This window comes from Bubalus bubalis, chromosome 19 (assembly GCF_019923935.1).
Source record: "Bubalus bubalis isolate 160015118507 breed Murrah chromosome 19, NDDB_SH_1, whole genome shotgun sequence".
NCBI classification, from domain to species: domain Eukaryota; kingdom Metazoa; phylum Chordata; class Mammalia; order Artiodactyla; family Bovidae; genus Bubalus; species Bubalus bubalis.
The window spans coordinates 56057713-56078772 of NC_059175.1; the positions used below are offsets into that span (position 1 = coordinate 56057713).

General features: G+C 45.6%; 1 protein-coding gene across 3 annotated transcripts in view; it reads left to right on the forward strand.

The window, feature by feature from the left end:
* Positions 1-12618: 12618 nt before the first annotated feature.
* Positions 12619-21060, forward strand: part of MYO10 (myosin X) — a 258403-nt gene continuing 249961 nt past the window's right edge. For 2 of the 3 annotated variants that reach the window (XM_006072953.3, XM_025270684.2), the window contains exon 1: positions 12620-13184. In XM_006072953.3, the coding sequence (XP_006073015.2) occupies positions 13164-13184 (21 nt within the window). In that variant the 5' untranslated portion in view covers positions 12620-13163. Of the gene's footprint in view, positions 13185-21060 lie in introns of all 3 variants that reach the window. The other variant, XM_006072954.3, reaches the window with a different exon arrangement.

The window sequence follows — 21060 nt, forward strand, 5'->3', positions numbered from 1 at the left end:
GTCCAGGAAATCTGCTGGAGAAGGGATGGGCTAGGAGTCAGAGCAGGGTGTTGGTGTGGTGCTGGTTTCTTCTTCTTTTGATTAATTAATTAATTAGACTGCACTTGGTCTTGTTGCACTTAGATTCTCTAAGTGTGGCTCATGGGACCTTGGTTCTCAGACCAGGGATCAAACCTGCCTCCCTACACTGGGAGGCAGATTCTTAACCACTGGACCACCAGGGAAGTCCAGAGTTAGTTTCTTCTGAGGCTTCTCTCCTGGGCTTCCAGATGCTGCCTTCTTGCTGTGTCCTCATGTGCTCTTTATTCTGTGTGAGCATCCCTGGTGTCTCTTTGTGTGTCCAAATTTCCTTTTCTTGTGAGGACACCAGTCATGTTGAATTAGAGCCCATCCTAACAGTCTCATTTTTTATTAATCACCTTTTAAAGGCCCTGTCTCCAAATTCATGCTAAGTGAGGCTTCAACATGTGAGTTTAGGGGAACATAATTCAGCTCATGACACTCCCTTAAGCTTCGCTTTTTATTTTAAACATTTCCTTAAAACTTTGTGTATGCTTTTACTACAGAAATTTCCAGTCATTTCAAAATTATCTTTTAGTATCACTCTGCAACGGGTCTATTGATTTCCTTAGAGACTCTGTCTTACTCATCTTTATATATTCTAATACATGACATCATAGATACAAAATGAACATTTAAAAAAAGTAATTGAATAGACATATAAAACAAAATTATAGTTACCAAAGGGAAAGGGGACGTGGATGGATAAATTAGGAGTTTGGGATTAAAATATACACACTGCTGCTGCCGCTGCTGCTAAGTCACTTCAGTCATGTCCGACTCTGTGCGACCCCATAGACGGCAGCCCACCAGGCTCCCCCATCCCTGGGATTCTCCAGGCAAGAACACTGGAGTGACTTGCCATTTCCTTCTCCAATGCATGAAAGTGAAAAGTGAAAGTGAAGTCGCTCAGTCGTGTCCAACTCCTAGCGACCCCATGGACTGCAGCCTACCAGGCTCCTCCGTCCATGGGATTTTCCAGGCAAGAGTACTGGAGTGGGGTGCCATTCCCTTCTCCAATATACACACTACTATATATTAAATAACCAAGAACCTGCTATATAGCACAGGGAACTCTACTCAGTATCTTGTGATAATCTATAATGGAAGAGAATGTAAAAAAAAAAAAAGAAGAAGAAAAAAATACAATTGAAAGAAAGGGAGACTAAATGAAGTTCTGCTCTGATAAAATAAATATATTTTTATTTTTCAAAATAAGAACAATTCTTTTGATTATATAGGTATCAAAAAATTCAGAAAATATAGGGACTTCCCTAGTGGTCCAGTGGATAAGAATCCACCTTCCAATGCAGAGGACGCAGATTTGATCCCTGGTCGGGGAACTAAGATCCCATGTGCTGAGGGCAACTAAGCCAGCATGCCACAACTAGAGAAGCCCCTGCATGCTGCAACAAAGCCCTAGCACAGCCAAAAGAAAAAAAAAAATTCAGAAAATATAGAAAAGGGTCAAGAAAAATGTTTCATTGCCCTGTACTTGTTATCTAGAGATAATGTCTGTTCAACATTTTTGCTTTTTTTCTTCCTGTTCTTTAGTATCTATTCTTTCCTTCTTCTAAGTATCAGTTTTTAGCTGGGTAAATAAAAGCCCAGAATAAATATCCCATTTCTCGGTATTCCTTGTCCCTGGTGACTGGTCAAGAGTGAGTAGGTGTGCTCCATGACAACTCCTGGAATCTGCCCCAAGGGATTGTGGGTGTGCCCTTTGCCCACTCTGTCAGCCGCTGTCCGCCACGGCCTCCTGCAGCCTAGGAAGCTGAGACTGCCTTCTTCTTGTCTTTTTATTTGAGTATGGTTGCTTTACAATGTTGTGATGGTTTCTGCAGGACAACACAGTGAGTCAGCTCTATGTACGCATATATCCCCTCCCTCTTGACGCTCCCTCCCCCTCCTCGTCCCGCCTATCCAGGTCAATCAGAGAACTGAGCTGAGATTCCTGTGATACACAGCAGCTTCCTGCTAACTATTTTACACACGGCAGTGTACCTGTGTCAACACCAGTCTCCCAGTTCATCCCACCCCTCTTCCTGCTGTGTCCACACATCCATTCTCTACATCTGCATCTCTAATCCTGCTCACAAATCAGTTCATCTGTACCATTTTTCTAGATTCCTTATATATGCCTTAATAATACGGTATTTATTTTTCTTTTTCTGTCTTACTTCACTCTGTGTGACAGACTCTAGGTCCATCCACATCTCTACAAATGACCCAATTTCCTCCCTTTTTATGGCTGAGTAATATTCCATTGTATATATGTACCAATCTTCTCTATCCATTTATCTGTCACTGGACATTTGCCTTCTTGAACTTTGAGGTTAAAATCCACTGTGGCCCACTGTGGAGAGAGAACTTGAAGGAGCTGACATTCTTGAAGGCTTTATGGAGCATCCCAACTCTCCAGCCTTTGTTTATGAGAGCAAAGTAAACATGTCTGCTTACAGCCATCATTTACTTTTCTTAAATTTCTGTAGTCTGCAGATGAACCATGTCATTCTACAACTTTTGCTTGGTGGTTCCTAAAAAAGGGAAACATAGAATTACCATTTGGCCCATCAATTCCACTTCTTGGGATATGCCTAAAAGAACTGAAAACAGGTATTTAAGTATTCATAGTGCCAGTATTCACAACAGCTGTAACATGGAAACTAACCAAATGTCCATTGGTTAGACAAACGGATACACAAAATGTGCTCTATCCATACGATGGGATATTACTCAGCTGTAAAAAGGAATGAAGTACTGATGCAGGTTACAACACAGATGAACCTTAAAAGCATTGTGCTGCGATCCTGGATGCTTAGGGCTGGCGCACTGGGACGACCCAGAGGGACGGTATGGGGAGGGAGGAGGGAGGAGGCTTCAGGATGGGGAACACATGTATACCTGTGGCGGATTCATTTCGATATTTGGCAAAACCAATACAATATTGTAAAGTTTAAAAATAAAATAAAATTAAAAAAACAAACAAAAAAAACCATTGTGCTGAGTGAAAGAGGCCAGTCACAAAAGGTATGCGTACTTCCATTTAAGTGAAATTGCCCGAGACTAGGGGTAGGTGTGAATCTAGGTGTCTGTTTAATGGTTATGAGGTTTCTTTTTGAGGTGGTGAAAATATTTTGGAACTAGATAGATGGTTGTAAACATTGTGAATGTACTAAATGCCACTGTATACTTTATTTTTTATTTTTAAAATATTTATTTATTTATTTGGCTGCGTTGGGTCTTAATTGTGGCACAGGGGACTTCTGTTGAGGACTCTGTAGTTGTGGTGGTGGGCTCTGTAGTTGGGGCACACAGGCTTAGTTGCTTTGTAGCATGTGGATCTTAGTTCTCTAATCAGGGATCGAAACTGCGTCCCGTACATTACAAGGCAGATTCTTAACCACTGGACCACCAGGGAAGTCCCCAAATGCCTCTGTCTACTTTAAAATGGTAAATATGGTATCATGTACATTTTAACATTCTCTCCCCTCCTTCCATCAAAACAGCCTAGAATCTGCAACAGTCAGGCTTTGACCAATAAAATGTGGCAGAAGCAACATCCTGTGACTTCTTTGCATGTGCACAAATGGAGTCCTGAGTCCTCTGCGATGTGAAGACCCGGGAGAGAGCTGCCAGCTGCCCCAGCAAGGCCTCCACCTCAGGAGGAAGGCCGGGTCCCCTCACCAGACACAGCTGCCACCTGTCCTCCTGCAGCTGCCTCAGAGAGCCCAGGTGACAGGGGCAGTCAGGCCGGGAACTGCGAGAAATAATAAGTCATTGTTGTCTGAAGCCATTTTGTTTGAGGGGGTTCATCATGCAGAAACAGTAACTCACATCCAGATATTCTGCAGGGCACATTTACTATAATTTACTCAACCCATCTCTTGCTGAGGGGCATCTAAATTGCATCCAGCTTTGTAATAATTCTAAATAACTCTACCCCAGACTTTTTAAAATAAATGATCTTCTGTACTTATCTGATTTTTTCCTAATATTCTCAGCAGCAGCATAAATGCATTTAATGGAAACGTTAGGGGAAAAACCCAAAAACATAAAACAGTATTCCAAACCTATTCCTAGCTCAGAAGTTCTTAACTCATTTAAGAACCCAAAGCAGTTGCAATGACTTCAGGCGATTTCAGGTGTGGAAGTCAAGGCCACGCCAGGTTATTAGACTTTGTATGGAACCGGCTCTGGGATGTGCTTAGTCGCTCAGCCATGTCAGACTCTTTGTGACCCCAAGCTCCGCCAGGCTTCTATGTGCATGGGATTTTCCAGGCAAGAATACTGGAGTGGGGTGCCATTTCCTTCTCCAGGGGATCTTCTTGACCCAGGGATCAAACCTGCATCTCTTGCCTCTCCTGCATTGGCAGGTAGATTCTTCACCATTAGCATCACTTGGGAAAACCAGCCCTGGGATGCAGCCCATGAATTATAACCCCAAATTTCTCACTTGTAGGTCAGCCATAAGCTGTTCTTGTACTTTTTTCCCTTAGGATTTGGGGACTCCTGTGTATATTAATAATTTGATATAAAATATATTACAAAATGCATGAATCCATGTAATGTACACTGATTCCTCCATGAAGATTCACAATAATGAACCTATCAGTATTCGTTTATTCCTTTGAGTGTACACAAAGATTCTTCTAGGGTCCGGGCACCAGCCCTTCCTGTTCTCATCCAGGAAAGACCTCCTCACGTTCTTATTGTCAAATGTGCCATTAGTGGGTCATTTCTTATTTCTCATGATGAGAAAAGGATAGGGAAATGTCTCCATAGTGTGATAGCTCTTCAGAGCCTGGTTATTTAAAAATAATATAGAAATTCTGACCTCTGCAGTTTCTTCATGTCATTTATTTAATGCTGTTGCATCATCAGTTCAGTTCAGTCGCTCAGTCATGTCTGACTCTCTGCAACCCCATGGACGGCCGCACGCCAGGCCTCCCTGTCCATTACCAACTCCCAGAGCCTACTCAAACTCATGTCCATCGTGTCGGTGATGCCATTCAACGATCTCATTGTCTGTCTTCCCCTTCTCCTCCTGCCTTCAATCTTTCCCAGCATTAGGGTCCTTTCCAGTGAGTCGGTTCTTCACATCAGGTGGCTGAAGTATTGGAGTTTCAGCTTCAGCATCAGTCCTTCCAATGAATAGTCAGGACTGATTTCCTTTAGGATGGACTGGTTGGATCTCCTTGTAGTCCAAAGGACTCTCAAGAGTCTTCTCCAACACCACAGTTCAAAAGCATCAATTCTTCGGCACTCAGCTTTCTTTATAGTCCAACTCTCACATCCATACATGACAACTGGAAAAACCATAGCTTTGACTAGATGGACCTTTGTTGGTAAAGTAATGTCTCTGCTTTTTAATAAACTGTCTAGGTTGGTCATATCTTTTCTTCCAAGGAGTAAGCGTCTTTTAATTTCATGGCTGTTGCATCATCGTTTATGATATTACGTCATACATCCTGTGCCTGTGAAATTGGCTGCCAGTGACACTCTCCAAGGTTGTGACTGTGCTTTGTTGATGGTGGCCACAAATGCAAGTCCAACCCTGAGTATGCAGGAAAATTCAGATAATAATTCATCTTCAGGTCATGTTACATTAACCAGTGAGAATTTTTAGCAGAACCATTAAGCCACACATCTTCCTATTACATCTGCTCTTGAACCCTTCAGGCTGCAATCGAGTTATTCTGAGCACAAGGTCAATTTCAATGTTGACCGCACTTTGCTGTCCACACACCAATGGGGAGGCCAAGCGAGAGGACCATGAGTACAGTGGGTCCCATTTTCTTGAGAAATGCCCATCTCCATCTCTCATCTAGTTCAGATTAAGTCCACCCACAGGAATAAAACACCACCACACTGACTGAAGGCAAGTACGGATGTTGATGTCAAGGACAGATTGACACTGCAGGACAACTGTCTAGAAAACCAAGGAGGAGACAGGTGCAATTAACCCAGGAAGATGGCCTGACATGAGGAGCAGGTCCCATGGAAGAAAGACAATGACCATTCTGCCTACCAGGCGTGGGAAACACACAGGGCAAACATATCTGCCAGCTCCCCATCAGCACCCACTGTCCAATGATGCTGTAGGCTCAGGCAGTAACACTGCAAGTTGGAACACATGGGTGAGGCCTGACACAGGCGTCTACACACAGGCTAAGCCCAATATTACTGGGAGACTGCTGGCAAAGAATACTTCAGTCCTCCTGTGCCCAAAGTGAGTGAAAGTCACACAGAATCAGCCTGTCAGCATCACCTTGGTGGCCCAGTTGCTCACAATCCTGTGAAAACCACGCTGCGTGGATCAGCAGGAAAATCTAGGTGGCTGCCTTTCTGGGACTGAGGTCTGGCTATTAGCTCCATGAGGACCCCCATAAACGCCAGCTCTGGACTTTCGGATGACACTGTGTGCGCAGTAGAAGGTTACTAAGTACCCCAAAGAGAAAAGGCAGAGACTGAAGACACAGAGGACCTGATCTGGGTCCAGGGTGGCCTCTCTGAATGGCACCGCTGGCCCCAGCCAATCCCAGGCGCCAAGTGGGACTTGGAGCATTTTGAGAAAGCACCCCCAAGCACAGGACCCCGCTTTCCTCAATCTAAGGGCATCATCTCTCCTAAGGTACTGGCGAGTGGCAGAAAACAATATCCACTTTGAAGAATTTAAACAAGAGGAGATTATTAAACAGTATGACAGAGCTTGCCACATCGTTGGAAAGGCTGAAGGAATGAGCTTTAGGCTAAGCTTCCAGAAACAATTCTTAGAAACAGAGCCCAAGGCAGGCCCAGCTGGTAGGAGGCTGCTTCAATTACCAACTTAAGAACCCGACTGGGCAGGCTAGGAGCGGTGTCCCGACTGGGCAGTCTAGGAGCGGTGTCCCCACAGCTGAAAACATACCTTCGGCCCCAGTTCTGCTACCAGCACTGACTTTCTGAATTCCCCTTTGTCCCCATGTAGTTTATTCCCCAGGTTAATCCTTAAGTGGGTATGTCTAATTAATTGGTAGGACTGAAATCACATGTTTGGCGCAAAGGATGCATGAAGATTCCGCGTGGGTTGGAGGGATTCCCAATGTGAGGACACTCTCAGCATGTGGGTAGGACCTTTGGAAGATCCTGGGCAGCCCTGAAGGATGGATATTGACTCATCAAGATGACTAACTTGGGGTTATTCCATGCATAAATATAGGAAAGTTGGTAAAAATGGATGGAGAGTGAAGAATGGTTACTTTAGGAACATGAGAGATGAGAAGGACCTCACTAGGAGAAAATCCAATAGGTGGTTGGAAACGTGGGGCTGGGACTTCACTGTGCTTGAGTTATGGGCTTGGGAATCATTTATGAAGAGATGGAAGCTGAAGTACTGAGAATTAATGGCAATGATGTGAGAGCAGAGAAAAGAATGTGGGCTTAGGGTTGACTGTATTTTGGAGAATGGAGGGAGGAGGGGAGCCTTTAAAAGTGATAGAGAATGAGGTCAAAAAGATGGGAGCACCAGACAAATGCAGCGCTTTAAAGCTATGTAGGGCTGGCTACATAATTTTGGGAGCTCAGTGCAAAATGGAAAAGGAGGGCCCCTGACTCAAAACTTATTAGGATTTAAGACAATACAACAGAGTATTAAGCCAAACCTGGGGCCTCTTCTGAGCTTTGGGTCCTGTGCAATTAACTACTGCTGCATTCCCCTGAAGCTGGCTCCAAAGCTGAGAAGTGAGAGTTTCAAAAGAGGGTGGGCGTCCAGGAGCATGGAATTTGAAAATAGGTTGCTGAATATGATTATTTCGAGGTCACAGTGATCTTCAAGAAAACAGGGTGGGGGCAAAAATTCAGTCATAAGTTACTGAAAAGTAAAGTGCTTGGAGATGGCATGCAGACAGTGAAAAGTCAGGGGTTTGAAGAAAGATTGCCCAGTTCAGGAAGTAATTGGGTTCAGAAGCAGCCATTTTCAAATGAAAGAGACATGATCACATTTGTTGGCTTGGAAAATGTGAGCAGGAAGGATTGAAGATGCAGGAAGCAGGGAGTAAGTAGAGACATAAGGTTTGTAAGTGGGAGATGTTGTGATTAACAACAGAGTTGGAAATACAGTAAGCTTTGGAAAGTCAGTCAGGGAGCCACTCTGATCTAAGAGAGAGTGTGAAGATACAAAGAAATCAAAGAGAAATATACTCCACGTGGGTAGAATATATCATCATGGAGGGTTTCATGGATCTTTATACCGTTTATTTATCACACTCAATAACACCAGGACACCGCACTTTAACTGGAAATGGATTCATTTATGAATACAACTCTCTGTAATTTAGAAAGCATCGCTGCAGTGTGAAGTGATGGGGATTTAGCTGGCACTGGCTGTCCACTGAGGGCTCTCTAATGAGGTAAATTACACCTTAGCTGTAACCTGTCTTGTTTAGAAAAATGACTGCTAGCAAATCATTTTTTTTGAGTGTCTTATCTGTGCTTCATTTCTGTGTTGGTACTTGTTTAATTCTACTATAATGTGAAACATTTCAGGTATTTTTTTCCTCCAAATTTAATTCTTTCTAAAGAAATCTTTCACAATTGTTTTAAGTTTCACATGAAAAACAACAAAAAACAAAACAAAACCCAAAACTCCCTTGAGGATTTTGAATTGTTATGGGAAATGAACAACTTGATTAAAAATTTAAAGAACACAAAGAGATTCCCTTAATTTCTGTTTGTTCAAAATGCAAAAGCATGTGAATTTTTAAAGATCCAAAACTATAAGTGAACTGAAAGGAACTGCTGTTCAGTTAAGCATGAAAAACAGGATTTTAGGGTTGTGTCAGTTATTAACTTCTAATCTGTGTGAAGAAACTCCAGAACTTTCTCTTCCTGTAACTAGTCATTAAACCATTAGTCTGACTGGAGCAATTAGAGGTGAGTATTTTATAAAAACAGAGGTAATGAAGAAGCGACTATACACAAAGTCACATCCAGATTAGGACCTGCCAGCAGCAACACAACACAACACAACACAACAACAAAAGAACGCAGTCCAAAACCACAAGGAAATCACAACTCATTTCAACTGAAAACAAACAAACACGTGATGGAAATAAAAACAGAAGATTATAGTTCTTATTCACATATACGCCCATAGGAAAGTCCTCCTTAAAATGGGAAAATTGTCCCATCTATATACAAGTACGTTTCTGTCCCTTATGGATTAATATTTGCAGCGAAAGAAGAGAATGTCACTTGACCTTTTTTCTTGCTTTATTTTGCAAATGTAACATTCCATGAGCATGTTTGAGAAATAAGTAGGATAACTAAGAATGTGTCCATTCTGGTATTAACATTCTGGAGTCTCCCTCTGTCACTTCTTAGGGGACAGGGTTTGATGTTTTAGTCCAAACAGCTTTGACCATTGGGTCACAGGGCCCCTTGAAAGGAAGTACTTAACTTTTCAACAATGGTAACAAGAATGATATTCTTAGAAATCTGCTGATTTAAAATGCTTCGCCTTCTCAGTCCAATTTTGTCAAAGCCCTTGTAAATTTAACATATTTTTTTAAAACAACTGATTCCACCCCAAATACTTGAAAGTTTGGTATCTTGTTTGAAAGTGAAAGTCACTCAGTTGCGTCTGATTCTTTGCAACCCCGTGGACTATACAGTCCATGGAATTCTCCAGGTCAGAATACCGGAGTGGGTAGCCTTTCCCTTCTCCAGGAGATCTTCCCAACCCAGGTCTCCCACATTGCAGGCAGATTCTTTACCAGCTGAGCCACAAGGGAAGCCCAAGAATACTGGAGTGGGTAGCCTATCCCTTCTCCAGGGGATCGTCCTGACCCAGGAATCGAACTGGGGTCTCCTGCATTGCAGGTGGATTCTTTACCAACTGAGCTACCAGGGAAGCAGTTAGAAGCCCTTGGTATCTTGTTTAGAATGCTTAAAATAACATGCACTTTGCTGTCTGTTCAGTAAATAGGAGCTTACTGATACAGTTTATCTTTACAGCTTTTTGAGATTGTGCATTTATATGGAAAATCTGATGAATGTTGACAACCCAAAGCAATGATCCTCAAACTCAGAACTGTCTACTTGAGTGATTACTAAAATGCAGATTCTTAGGCACCCAGGCCACCCTGAAATACAGTCATAAGATTTTTGGTTTGTTTTTTCTTTTAAGCAATTGTCCTAGGGGATTTTGATAAAGTGGTATAAACTTTCTAAAGAAATGTAAATCAGTAAAGGGTTTCCCAGGTGGCTCAGTGGTAAAGATTCCACCTACCGACACAGGAGATGAGAGTTTGATCCCTGGGTGGGGAAGATCCTCGGAAGAAGAAAATGATAACCCACTCCAGGTTTCTTGCCTGGGAAATCCCATGGACAAGAGGAGCCTGATGAGCTAGAGTCCATGGGATTGCAAACAGTAAGACATGACACAGTGCCTATAACCACCACCACCAATTCAGTAAAATTTAACCCTTATGTATTGGATCTCACTCAAAATTATTTTAGGAGGCAAGTTGGGGGTATGTAATTATTAACCTCATCTTCTTAATCAATAGGGAAGTGACTTTTAAAAGTTAACAGGCTATTTTTTTGAGCAGTTCTAACTTTACAGAAACATTGAGGGCAGTGTCCCTATATTTGTTTCCTCTATTATGAACGTGTCGTATTAGCATGGTACGTCTGTTACAACTGATGAGCCAGTATTGCAAAGTGACTTTGAAATGACCATGGCCAAGGCTGCCAGTTGGCTGGGCTGCGGTTGGGAAGCAAGCCATATCCACACCCTCGCTTCAACAAGCTGCCTGGTACTTTCTCTTGAAAGATGTTCTGTACAGATTAACACCATAATGGCTGTAACTGCTCTGTGCCAGTATCTGAACACAGGTGGCAGCAGGACTCATTTGACTAAGCCCTGTGATTGGTGCCTGGTTGGTATTTATCCTGGCTCCATCCTAACTTTCCGTGCAACCTGGGACACAATCGTTAATGGCTTACATGTGTAAACCTGTGAAACAGGGCAGTCACAGAGCACAATATCAAGTATTAGTTTATACCCTGACTCTTTCTAAAGGGAATGGGAACAACGATATTAATGCTGAAGAACTGCTCTGACAGAGGTTACAAACAGGCTTGAGTTTTCACACAAGAATGACATTCATTCATTCTCTGAAACAGTCTGAGGATATTTGAAAGCAAGGCACTTCTATTTTCTCAATTGAAGATGGGAAGGACATCAATTAAAAAAAACCCCTATAGAATATAGTTTTACTCCAATATGATATAGTTTCCTCAAAAGTCTTAGGATAAGCCACACCTGGTCGTTAAGTGGAGCTGGCAGCGGCATGAGTGGCTGGACACCTCTGGACAGGCTTCCCAGGAAAGCTGTCTTTCTGACTTGAGTTTTAAAGGATGAGCAGTTGCCAAATCCCCTAGAGAGAGTTTCTCAAACCACCTGTGGTTAAGAACCAGTCGTTTTTGTTCCCAATATGCCAGGTACCAATACGAAACCCCTGCTGTGCCAGGTATGACTCACCAGGAGTCTGACAACACCCAAACTGGTTTATTCTCGGTTCAAAGAGTCCACCAATCACGTGCTTCTGTGTCGTGGTGTTTTTTACATTGCTACAAAAGTTTTTAAACCTTTGCTCCCATTTTCTGTTACAGACAGGTTCCAGTTTGCAGAAGAGCACAAGGCAGCTGAAACTTGCTGGAAATGCAAGATTATCAGCGCTCACCCTAAACAAGTCCAATCTGCATTTTAACCAGATTCCCAGGTAATGATTCCTGTGCACGCTAAAGTTCGAGGAGTTGCCCCAGAGAACCCAGGACTCGGTACGGGGATGGGAGGATTTGAGCCTTTACCCGCTTCCATTTGGCTATCTGCTTTCTTTGGGTCCGTGGAAAGGGTTACATTTTTTTAAGGTGTAATTGGCCACGTCCTCTTCCAGTTTACAAAACTGAATTTTCCCGCCGCGACGAAAACTTGTAACCTGAGTGCAGGAGAGAAACTCCACATGGGTAGGCGGCTTCCAGAAATTCTGATCAGCCTCCGTTCTCTGCTTTGATCTGGCCTAACAGCCGGGGCAGCTCCTCGGATCGCTCTTCCGTCCCTGGGGTCGCTCATCTGCCGAGCTGCATTAATGAGATCCACGTTGAGCCGGTTCCAGGGTCTGCTAAAGATCAAAGGCACACACACACACACACAAATCCCCCAACCCCTCCTCCTCCTTGGTGACTATTAGGTCTCTATCACCAGAGGGGAGTCAACTTCTCCTCCCCTCCCCACCATGGGGAGGGGAGGAGGCGGGGAGGTAGTCCGCGAGCCGCTCGGGCCCCGCCCGCCTCCGAGCCTCCAAGCCCGCGGCGGCCCGAGGCGCGGAGTGGGCGGGGCCTGGGCGAAGTTGGGGGTGGCCGGCCGGGCTAAGCCTAACCTGGCGGAAGCGCGGGGAGGGGCGGGCTGAGGGCGGGGCTCCTGGAGGGGTAGGGCGTGGCCAACGAGCTTCTGATTGTCCGGCTGAGCGGGCGGGGCTCAGCTGTGGGCGGGGCGAGACGAACGAGTGGGCGGGCCCGGACGAGAGGGCGGGGCGGGCCGTGCGCCCCTGTCCGCGAGTCTCGGTGTGACCGTGAGCCGGTGAGACCCGGGCGCCCGAATCCTCACCGCCGCGGCGCTCGAGCCGGGAAAGCCACCTCCGGGGCTCGCTCTGTGGCCGCTGTTCCCCTGCCCGCCCCAAGCGCCTCGGGCAGGAGCGCAGAGGGAGTGGGGCGCGCTCCCCAAGCGCCCCCCGCCGCCCTCCCCCAGCCTGGGCGAAGAATGTGCCACCAGCTGTTCTTCTCCGCTCGCGAGCGCTGCGCCCAGGAGTGAGGAACTTGGAGCCCGAGGAGACAAAGGCTGCAGTTGGGACGGATGCGTTAAGAGACTGGGGTTTGGGCAAACAAAAGGTGCGAAAGCCGAGAAGGGGGAGACGGAGATGGCAGCGGGGGAACCCCGCGGGCTCGAGTTTCTGGGAGTCGCGCCGTGACACGCATGGTTCCCCCGGACCTTGGGCTGCATTGACTTCCGCGAGAGCTGGGAGCCAGACTCGGGCAACTTGGGGAGCGCACGGGGAACAATGGACAACTTCTTCCCCGAGGTGAGTGAGCTCGCGGCCGGGAGGGCGGGCGCGGGCTCCCTTCCTGCCGGGGACCTGGCCTCCGGGGAGGGAAGAAATGCGCCCCCCGCGCCGCGCGCACACCCGCTACCGCGCGCGCTAAGCCCGAGAGGGCGAAACTTTCGGGGAGTCGCCAGAAATCGAGCCCCGGGGTGGGGAGTCTCACGGCTGAGTAAGCCGGGGAGGGATTTTATTTTGTCCCGCGCTCTCATTTGGCTCCGGGATGCCGCCAAGGTGAGCGTCCTGGCGCAGGGGCGGCTGGCTTACCAGCTGTCCCGCGGCGCCCCGGGCGAGGTGAGCCGGCGGACGAGGGGCCCCGACGGGAGGGCTACCCGCCCCGCTGCCGGGGTCCGGGAAACCCCATGAAAAGGCTCATCGGGGACGTGCCTTTTCTCCAAGAAAGGTCTGGTCTGGTATTTCCTTTGCAAAACGTGCCGGCTTCCTGTGAGAGGGGCGCAAACACTTCCAGAGGAGAAGCTTAATGAAGTGTGAGAAGGGGGCGGCGAGCGTTCAGTCGTTGACTTGAGTTCTTCGCCCGTCGGACCTTTGGAGTGTAGGTTATAGTGCTCCCCAAGAAGTGCTCCTTCAGGCTTTGAGATCATTCCAGAGCGTGAGATCAAAAGATCACATGTTTGTGCTGACAGTCCTTGGCAGATTTTGAATTCGAATGTAAAGAAAATCGTTTAGGGCGCACTTTGGTTATTTTGAGAGATGGAACTGATGTTCCTTTTAGGGTCATTGAGGGCGGGACACCACGGTTACTTGAAACCCTTGACTTGAGAACCTTTTTTTTTTTTTTTTCCCTGGGATCGAGCGTTACTGTGGTTTCTTGGCTCCCTTTCCTTTCTTGGTTGTGTTTATTTAACAAATTCTATTTAAGTTTGAGGTTTGAAGTGGCTCAGAGTAAACTTAGTTAGCTTAAGGAGTCTGATGTGACTTTCATTGAAAGCCAGGGGATGTTTTGTAAACCCAGGACAGTTTTGGAACCTTCCAGCAATTTAGATTGGTGAGGGTTTGCCTCTGTGTTGGCTATCTGGCTATATCAGAGTTAATTGGATTTATTATTTCAAGTCATTGTACTTTCCAGGTGCCCACTTACTGTAATATAAATAGTCTATAATGGCCAAAGTGGTATATTCTTGTGTAATAGTAATATCCATTTTTTTCCAAAAAGTGGCTTCTCACGTGTGATGCCTACATTCATGATGAAATGTGAATTGGAAAGTAATTAATCATTCATTAATGCATATTTCTACTTTTTTTTTAATGAACACTATAACTGTAAGCCTAGCGTTTTCTAATCCATAGACCTTTGTTTTCATGCCCGTAAGAAGGCACCGGAACGTTCTGCAGGAGTTGCAGGTTAACCAGTGAAGAAAGACCAGCGGGCTATGTTTAATTGCTTTCATCTGTAAGAAAACCTGAGGCTCTGCCTGCGGGACACTAATTCTTAACTTTTTTTTGGTGGCAGGAAGGAGGTCCTTATTTTGCTTTTGTGTTGTGAGTCTCTTAGGAAATTTGATGAGACATAGAATTTGTGTTCGATTTGTTGGGGTCTGGGTCCCCATGAAGCCTGTCTGGACCGCGGGAGGCTAATGACCTCCCCTTTGGAAGAACTCTGCCCCCTAGTGCACGTGGGGAGAACTGCAGGATAACGTGGAACAGCTGCAGCCTCCTGCCCTGGTATTCTACCCTTGGCCTTGGAAATAACTCTCTCCTTACACTATACTTTTGTTTAGTGTAAGACCTGGTTGTTGGATTTTATATCCATGCTGCTGCTGCTGCTAAGTCGCTTCAGTCGTGTCCGACTCTGTGCGACCCCATAGACGGCAGCCCACCAGGCTCCCCTGTCCCTGGGATTCTCCAGGCAAGAACACTGGAGTGGGTTGCCATTTCCTTCTCCAATGCATGAAAGTGAAAAGTGAAAGTGAAGTTGCTCAGTCGTGTCCGACCCTCAGCGACCCCATGGACTGCAGCCTACCAGGCTCCTCTGTCCATGGGATTTTCCAGGCAAGAGTACTGGAGTGGGGTGCCATTATATCCGTGAGTAACATAATATTGAAGTTGGCGTTCAGTGATCAACTTCTCCATTCCCTGCCTGTCCTAGATGAAAAATCTTAACCCAAAGGTTGACCCTTGCCCAAGGTTGAAGAGGTTGTTACAGAACCCACAGCCTTTATCGTCTGTTGCTGGTGACTTTAGTACTGGGGGAAATTTTTATGGGCTTAAAGTTATACTTTTACTCTTGTGATGTATTTGTATTGCAATGTTAATTTCTAATCAGAAATTTCTGATTAATTGATTTCTAGTCAATATTCATTTCTAATCAGAGTTCCTCCCCTAACCATAGTTACTTTGGATGGGAAGTCAGCAGGGCCAGATCGGCTATGCAGTGTTGTGTTCTCTGGAGACATACTCCTCTACTGTAGATCCTGTCTCTCTTAAGTATCTTATAACAGAGCACCCTTTTGTTAAATTGTCCAGCAAAGAACATCTTGTAATGTCCTGTTACAGCAGGAACAGTAAGTGTGGAAGTGATATATTTCCAAGGACAGCAGATTTCTAGGGCCTCTTGTATTGCCAAGTGATGTCCTGTTCTTTGGTACCTTTTCCCTTTGTGATTTAGGCATAATGACTTGTTGCTTGTCAGGCAGCAGTTTGAAGCTAATGTTAACAATTGGAAAAAAAAAATGTTGTTGCATTTATTAGCTTTCTGTGTGAAAGGCCAAATAGCAAGAAAAGAGCTCCTTGTGACTAGCAGCTGCCACTTAGAGCAAGAGTTTCTCAAGCTGGGTACCATGGACATTCTGGGTCCGTCAGTTCTTTGATGGGGGGACTGTCCTGTGTATCATGTGGTGTTGAGCCGCCTCCCTGGTCTCGACTCACTAGGTGTCAGTAGCATCCACAAGTCATGACAACCGAAGTGTCTTCAGATGATTCCAGATGAGCCATGGGGGGCAAAAATCACTCCCAGTTGAGAACCACTGAGCTAGACCCGTGGAGCAGTTCCTTGTGGAATTAATTCCTTTTGTGTTGCAGACACAGCCTTCTTGTCTGCTCTAAGTAGCACTGGGCTGCCGCTCAGCTGGAAGTGCATGAGGTTTGTGCCCGGCAGCTGATGGCTCTTGACTTCACAATGTACCCGGGAGTTGGAGAAACTGAGGGCCCCAGGCTCCCCAACTGCGTTTCCGTTTCTTCATGCGCTGTCTTAGATCTTTTATGACTTCTCTCGAGTGAACTGTGTGCACACTTCTGGGAAATTTGCCTTTTCAACGTTTAGAGGTAAGCTGTTCAAAAGTTGACTTCAGGAAGAACCTAAGGATACGTATATCTGAAACCAGATGCACTTTTAAAAGTGAAAAGGCTCAGCTAGGAAAAGTGGCAAGACTACCATGCAGATGTGTTGATGTTTTGAAGTGGCTGCTGTTTTCCTCCAGGGCTGGGTAGAGTGCTTACAATACTGGAAGGGCCAGTCAGTGCTGGCTGGACCTCAAACAGCTGGACTTCTCTGTCTTCTGTTGTAGGAACAGGTGTGGCGTAATGGCTGATCAAGCGAAAGATCTTCTGAGGGCTATTAATGGGACATATGTGAACACTTGGATTTTCAGAATATGTAAAATGTACACAAGTAAGATGCTCATAAACACATAAAGCAGGTATTGATGTTTTAAGGACTACATTGTCAGTGGAAAACATTCCAGCTGTACCTGTTTCTCACAGCCTGGTTCAGCCTGGGTGGGAACAAACCCACCTCTCAAGGTGTTACGTGGAAGCATCTTCCTTATTTCCACTTAATTTGGAAGGATGTCTTAGTTTTGGTTGTTACCTGGAAGCTCAAATAGTTATTTTAAGCTGGAACGAGTTCTTAAGCCTATTTTCCTCCCCCTTTTCCCCTGCATCTTATTGGTACTTTTTTGTCTTGGTAAAAAAGCAAAACAAAACTGAAGACTCTTGTTTTGGGCAGCTACCCCCCACCCTCCACCCCCCTCCCATCATCCCTCAAGGGCAAAGGCAAACATTCAGGACTTCTTTGTTCCACCGCATCCTGCAGGTGACCCCTTTGATGACTGTAAAATGAAATCAGAGCGTTCCCTGGTGTCTTCTTGTCCCGCAGTGAAGTCACAGTGCCTTGCCCTTTTAATTTTTAAAAAATAAAAAAAATAATTATTTGGCTGCACCGGATCTCAGTTGGGGCATGCAGATTCTTTAGTTGCAGCATTCGGGATCTAGTTCCCTGATCAGGGATTGAACCCAGGTCCCTTGCATTGGGAGTGTGGAGTCTTAACCACTGGACCACCAGGGAAGTCACAGTGCCTTGCCCTTTCTGCACACCTGCAGGGATTTCTCTTGCACTTTTTGGCCCTGCCATGTTGAGTACAGCAAAGCCGCAGGAGCAGAGGCAAGCAGGGAGCCGTGGTCCCCTGGGTGCTCACCTCTCACCAGATCAGGCCCAGAGCAGTGTGGGCGGGTCAAGCACTGTTTAACCAGAGCCAGACAGAGAGAGGGTGGTGTGTTTGCTTTTCCAGCAGCCTTTTAAGTGGGGTCACCTTTAAGGACAGGCGCCTTGAATGTGCTCTTCTGTGGAGATTGGGCAGGGCGACGTAGGATACCTTCTTATAAATGGGTTTCAAAATTTTGCCTTCAGGATAACTGTTGGGTAATGCTCTAAGGTCAATGATTTGCAGGGAGCACTCCAGCTTCCCTGGTGGCTCAGATGGTAAAGAATCTGCCTGCAGTGCAGGAGACCCAGGTTCTATCTCTGGGTCCCTGGAGAAGGAAACCGACTCCAGTATTCTTGCCTGAAGAATCCCATAGACAGAGGAGCCTGGTGGGCTACAGTCCCTGGGGTCGCAGAGAGTTGGAGACGACTGAGAGACTAATATACACATGACTCACGCAGGAGCCTTCCGGGCAGTCTGCAGGAAGCTGGACTTCATTCCTGGGGCCTGCATGCCCCCAGATTGGATGAAAGCACCTCATCACTAAGAGTAGAAAAGATGTGGGCTTTGGGAGCTTGGCTGCACACCCCCTCCGCACTTACAGGCTCTCAGTCAGGTTATCTGACCTTCCAGGGCTTCAGTTCTCTGTCTGTGTTGTTGTTCAGTCGCTAAATCGTGTCCCGACTCTTTGTGACTCCATGGGCTGCAACACGCCAGACCTCCCTGTCCCTCACTGTCTCCCAGGGTGTGCCCAAGTTCTGTTGTCTATAAGTGAGCATAGTAGTGTTGACCTTGCATGGTTGTTAAGAGAATTCAAGATAAGGTTTACAAAGCACTTGGCACTTGGTAGGTGAGTAATAATACAAGGTTAGAGTAACTTGGTAATTAAGAACAAGTGGCCTCTGATAGTGACTGAAACTCCATTCCTCAATGGAGCAGGGAAATCTTGGCCTCGGAGCTGTCTCCAGTATCATTTCTGGTGTTGGACTGCATTTATTTTCTCCCTTTTGACCAATACACGTTTGGCTGATGTTCCAGAATTCTGTAAGAAGCATGTCTACATTGCTTATAAAGTCAAGTTCACATTCTTAGTCTAATTTCCAAGGCTTGCTGATTTGCAACTCTTTATTCTTTTCCCCTCTGTGAATTGGATTCCACAGGATCTGTTACCCGGCCTACACCATACCTTTATCTGTCCTGTCCTCTCTATCGATCTGATATCCTGCCTGTCTAGCTCCTTTTAGAAACCATCTCCACAGATCTAGTTCATGGTCACTCCTCTCTTTCCTGTGGACTTGGCTCTATTTCTTTCTGTCCTGGTTGTGTTAGGACCTGGGTATTCATTGGAAGGACTGATGTTGAAGCTGAAACTCCAATCCTTTGGCCACCTGATGTGAAGAACTTACTCATTTGAAAAGGCCCTGATGCTGGGAAAGATTGAGGGCAGGAGGAGAAGGGGACAACAGAGGATGAGATGGTTGGATGGCATCACCGACTCAATGGACATGATATTGGGTAAACTCCAGGAGTTGGTGATGGACAGGGAGGCCAGGCATGCTGTGATTTAAGGGGTTGCAAAGAGTCGGCCATGACTGAGCGACTGAACTGAACTGTGTTAGGAATTTACCCCCTTTTAGCTGCTGCTAAGTCCCTTCAGTCATGTCCAACTCTGTGCGACCCCATAGACAGCAGCCCACCAGGCTCCCCCGTCCCTGGGATTCTCCAGGCAAGAACACTGGAGTGGGTTGCCATTTCCTTCTCCAATGCATGAAAGGGAAAAGTGAAAGTGAAGTCGCTCAGTCATGTCCGACTCTTCAGGACCCCATGGACTGCAGCCCACCAGGCTCCTCCCTCCATGGAATTTTCCAGGCAAGAGTATAGAGTGGGCTGCCATTGCCTTCTCCCCCTTTTAGCTAGAGGCGTTGATTTTTTTCTTCTCAAATGTGTAGTCTTGAGAAGGTAAATATTTGATTTATAAGTTTTATCACCTTGTTTGCACTCAAAGGTCCTCTACCATGGGATGCTAGCCTATGTAGCTGTTATTGTCCTCTTAAGTACAGGTTTTTTTCTTTTTTTCAATGTCAGGAGGGGAGATGGTTCTGACTTTTCCTTTTGATTATGAAGCATTTTATAATTCTTTCAAGACAGTGAAGAGTACTTCTGCAGTTTATTGAGTGCTATGTGCCAGGCATGTTTCTGAGCACTTTACATTCAGTAATTCGTTCAGTAAGTAATTGACAGCCTTATGAGTAGGGCTTCATTGATGAGGAAAGTGAGGCCCAGAGAGGTTAAGTGATTGGCCCAAGGTCACACAGTGATGGCCAGGCTTTGACCCCAGACAGGCTGTCTCCAGGGCCTCTGCGCTCTTCACTGCCATGCTTCCTTTTCTGTTGGTGTCATTTGTCTTATGCTTGCATCACTGTTTCTTTGTTGAAGTACCTTCAACCTTAGGCAGTTAGTAAATAGGTTTTGAGTTGAAAACTGCTTGGAGGCTTGGGAAAACCTGGCCCACACCCCCCAGAAACTGCAAACCCAGCAGGAAAATGTTCATTAGCTTTTGAGCATGCCCCTAATTTTTATTTGGTATGCTTTTTTACTCAGGAAGGACATGTATCCTCATAAAATGTAGCTTCTAAAGCTGCAGGCCCCAAGCTCATGAGAATGGTAGGGAGATTTAGATAGTAAGGCACTTGGAAAACTAGAGTTTTGAGAAGTTTCTTTTCTTTTTTTTAATTGAAAGAAAGGGTAGAACTCATTTATCTCCCCAGTTCTAACTCTCAAGTTATCAGAGAATTCCTCTTGGAGGTTTTTTGATGGAATCTTCTTTAAGTTAAAGATTCTGGCTACCTTCCGGACTGCCTCTGTGTCTGTTGTTTTACTTGTTAGCTTATGAATGTTTGTGAGGGGGCTGATCATTGACAGCGGAGTGGAACGTTTTCCAAAGAGCATCCTTGAATAAAACATTTTTCTGCTTTGCTAAGAGCCGTTCGGAAAATGTGTCCGCCAGGCTTAATGTACGAAACTCCCAATTTAAACCTACCCTCTCATGTTGCATGACATCACATCATCTGACTTTGCCAGTTATAGGAAAAAGTGTTAGAGTTCTTGTGGCAAAGCCATGACGCATCTGTTGAAACATGGCCAGAGCAGGGGACGACCAGATGGCAGTTAGGCATTTCATAGTTTTACCTTCCCCCCAGCTTCAGGATCCATTCTTCCAGGATGAAAATTGCCTCTGTGTACAGGCATTTAACATTCTGATAATTATTTTCTTTTAAAAAGAGATTTATATTAGAAAAGGTAGGTAAAGGTGAATTTTTGTACTTTGCGGATGGAATGTTTATCTTGACTGCCTGTCAGTGGTTCAAGGGCAGGGTAGGATGAGGTTTGTATGGTGGCATAGACAGTGGCTTTTTCAC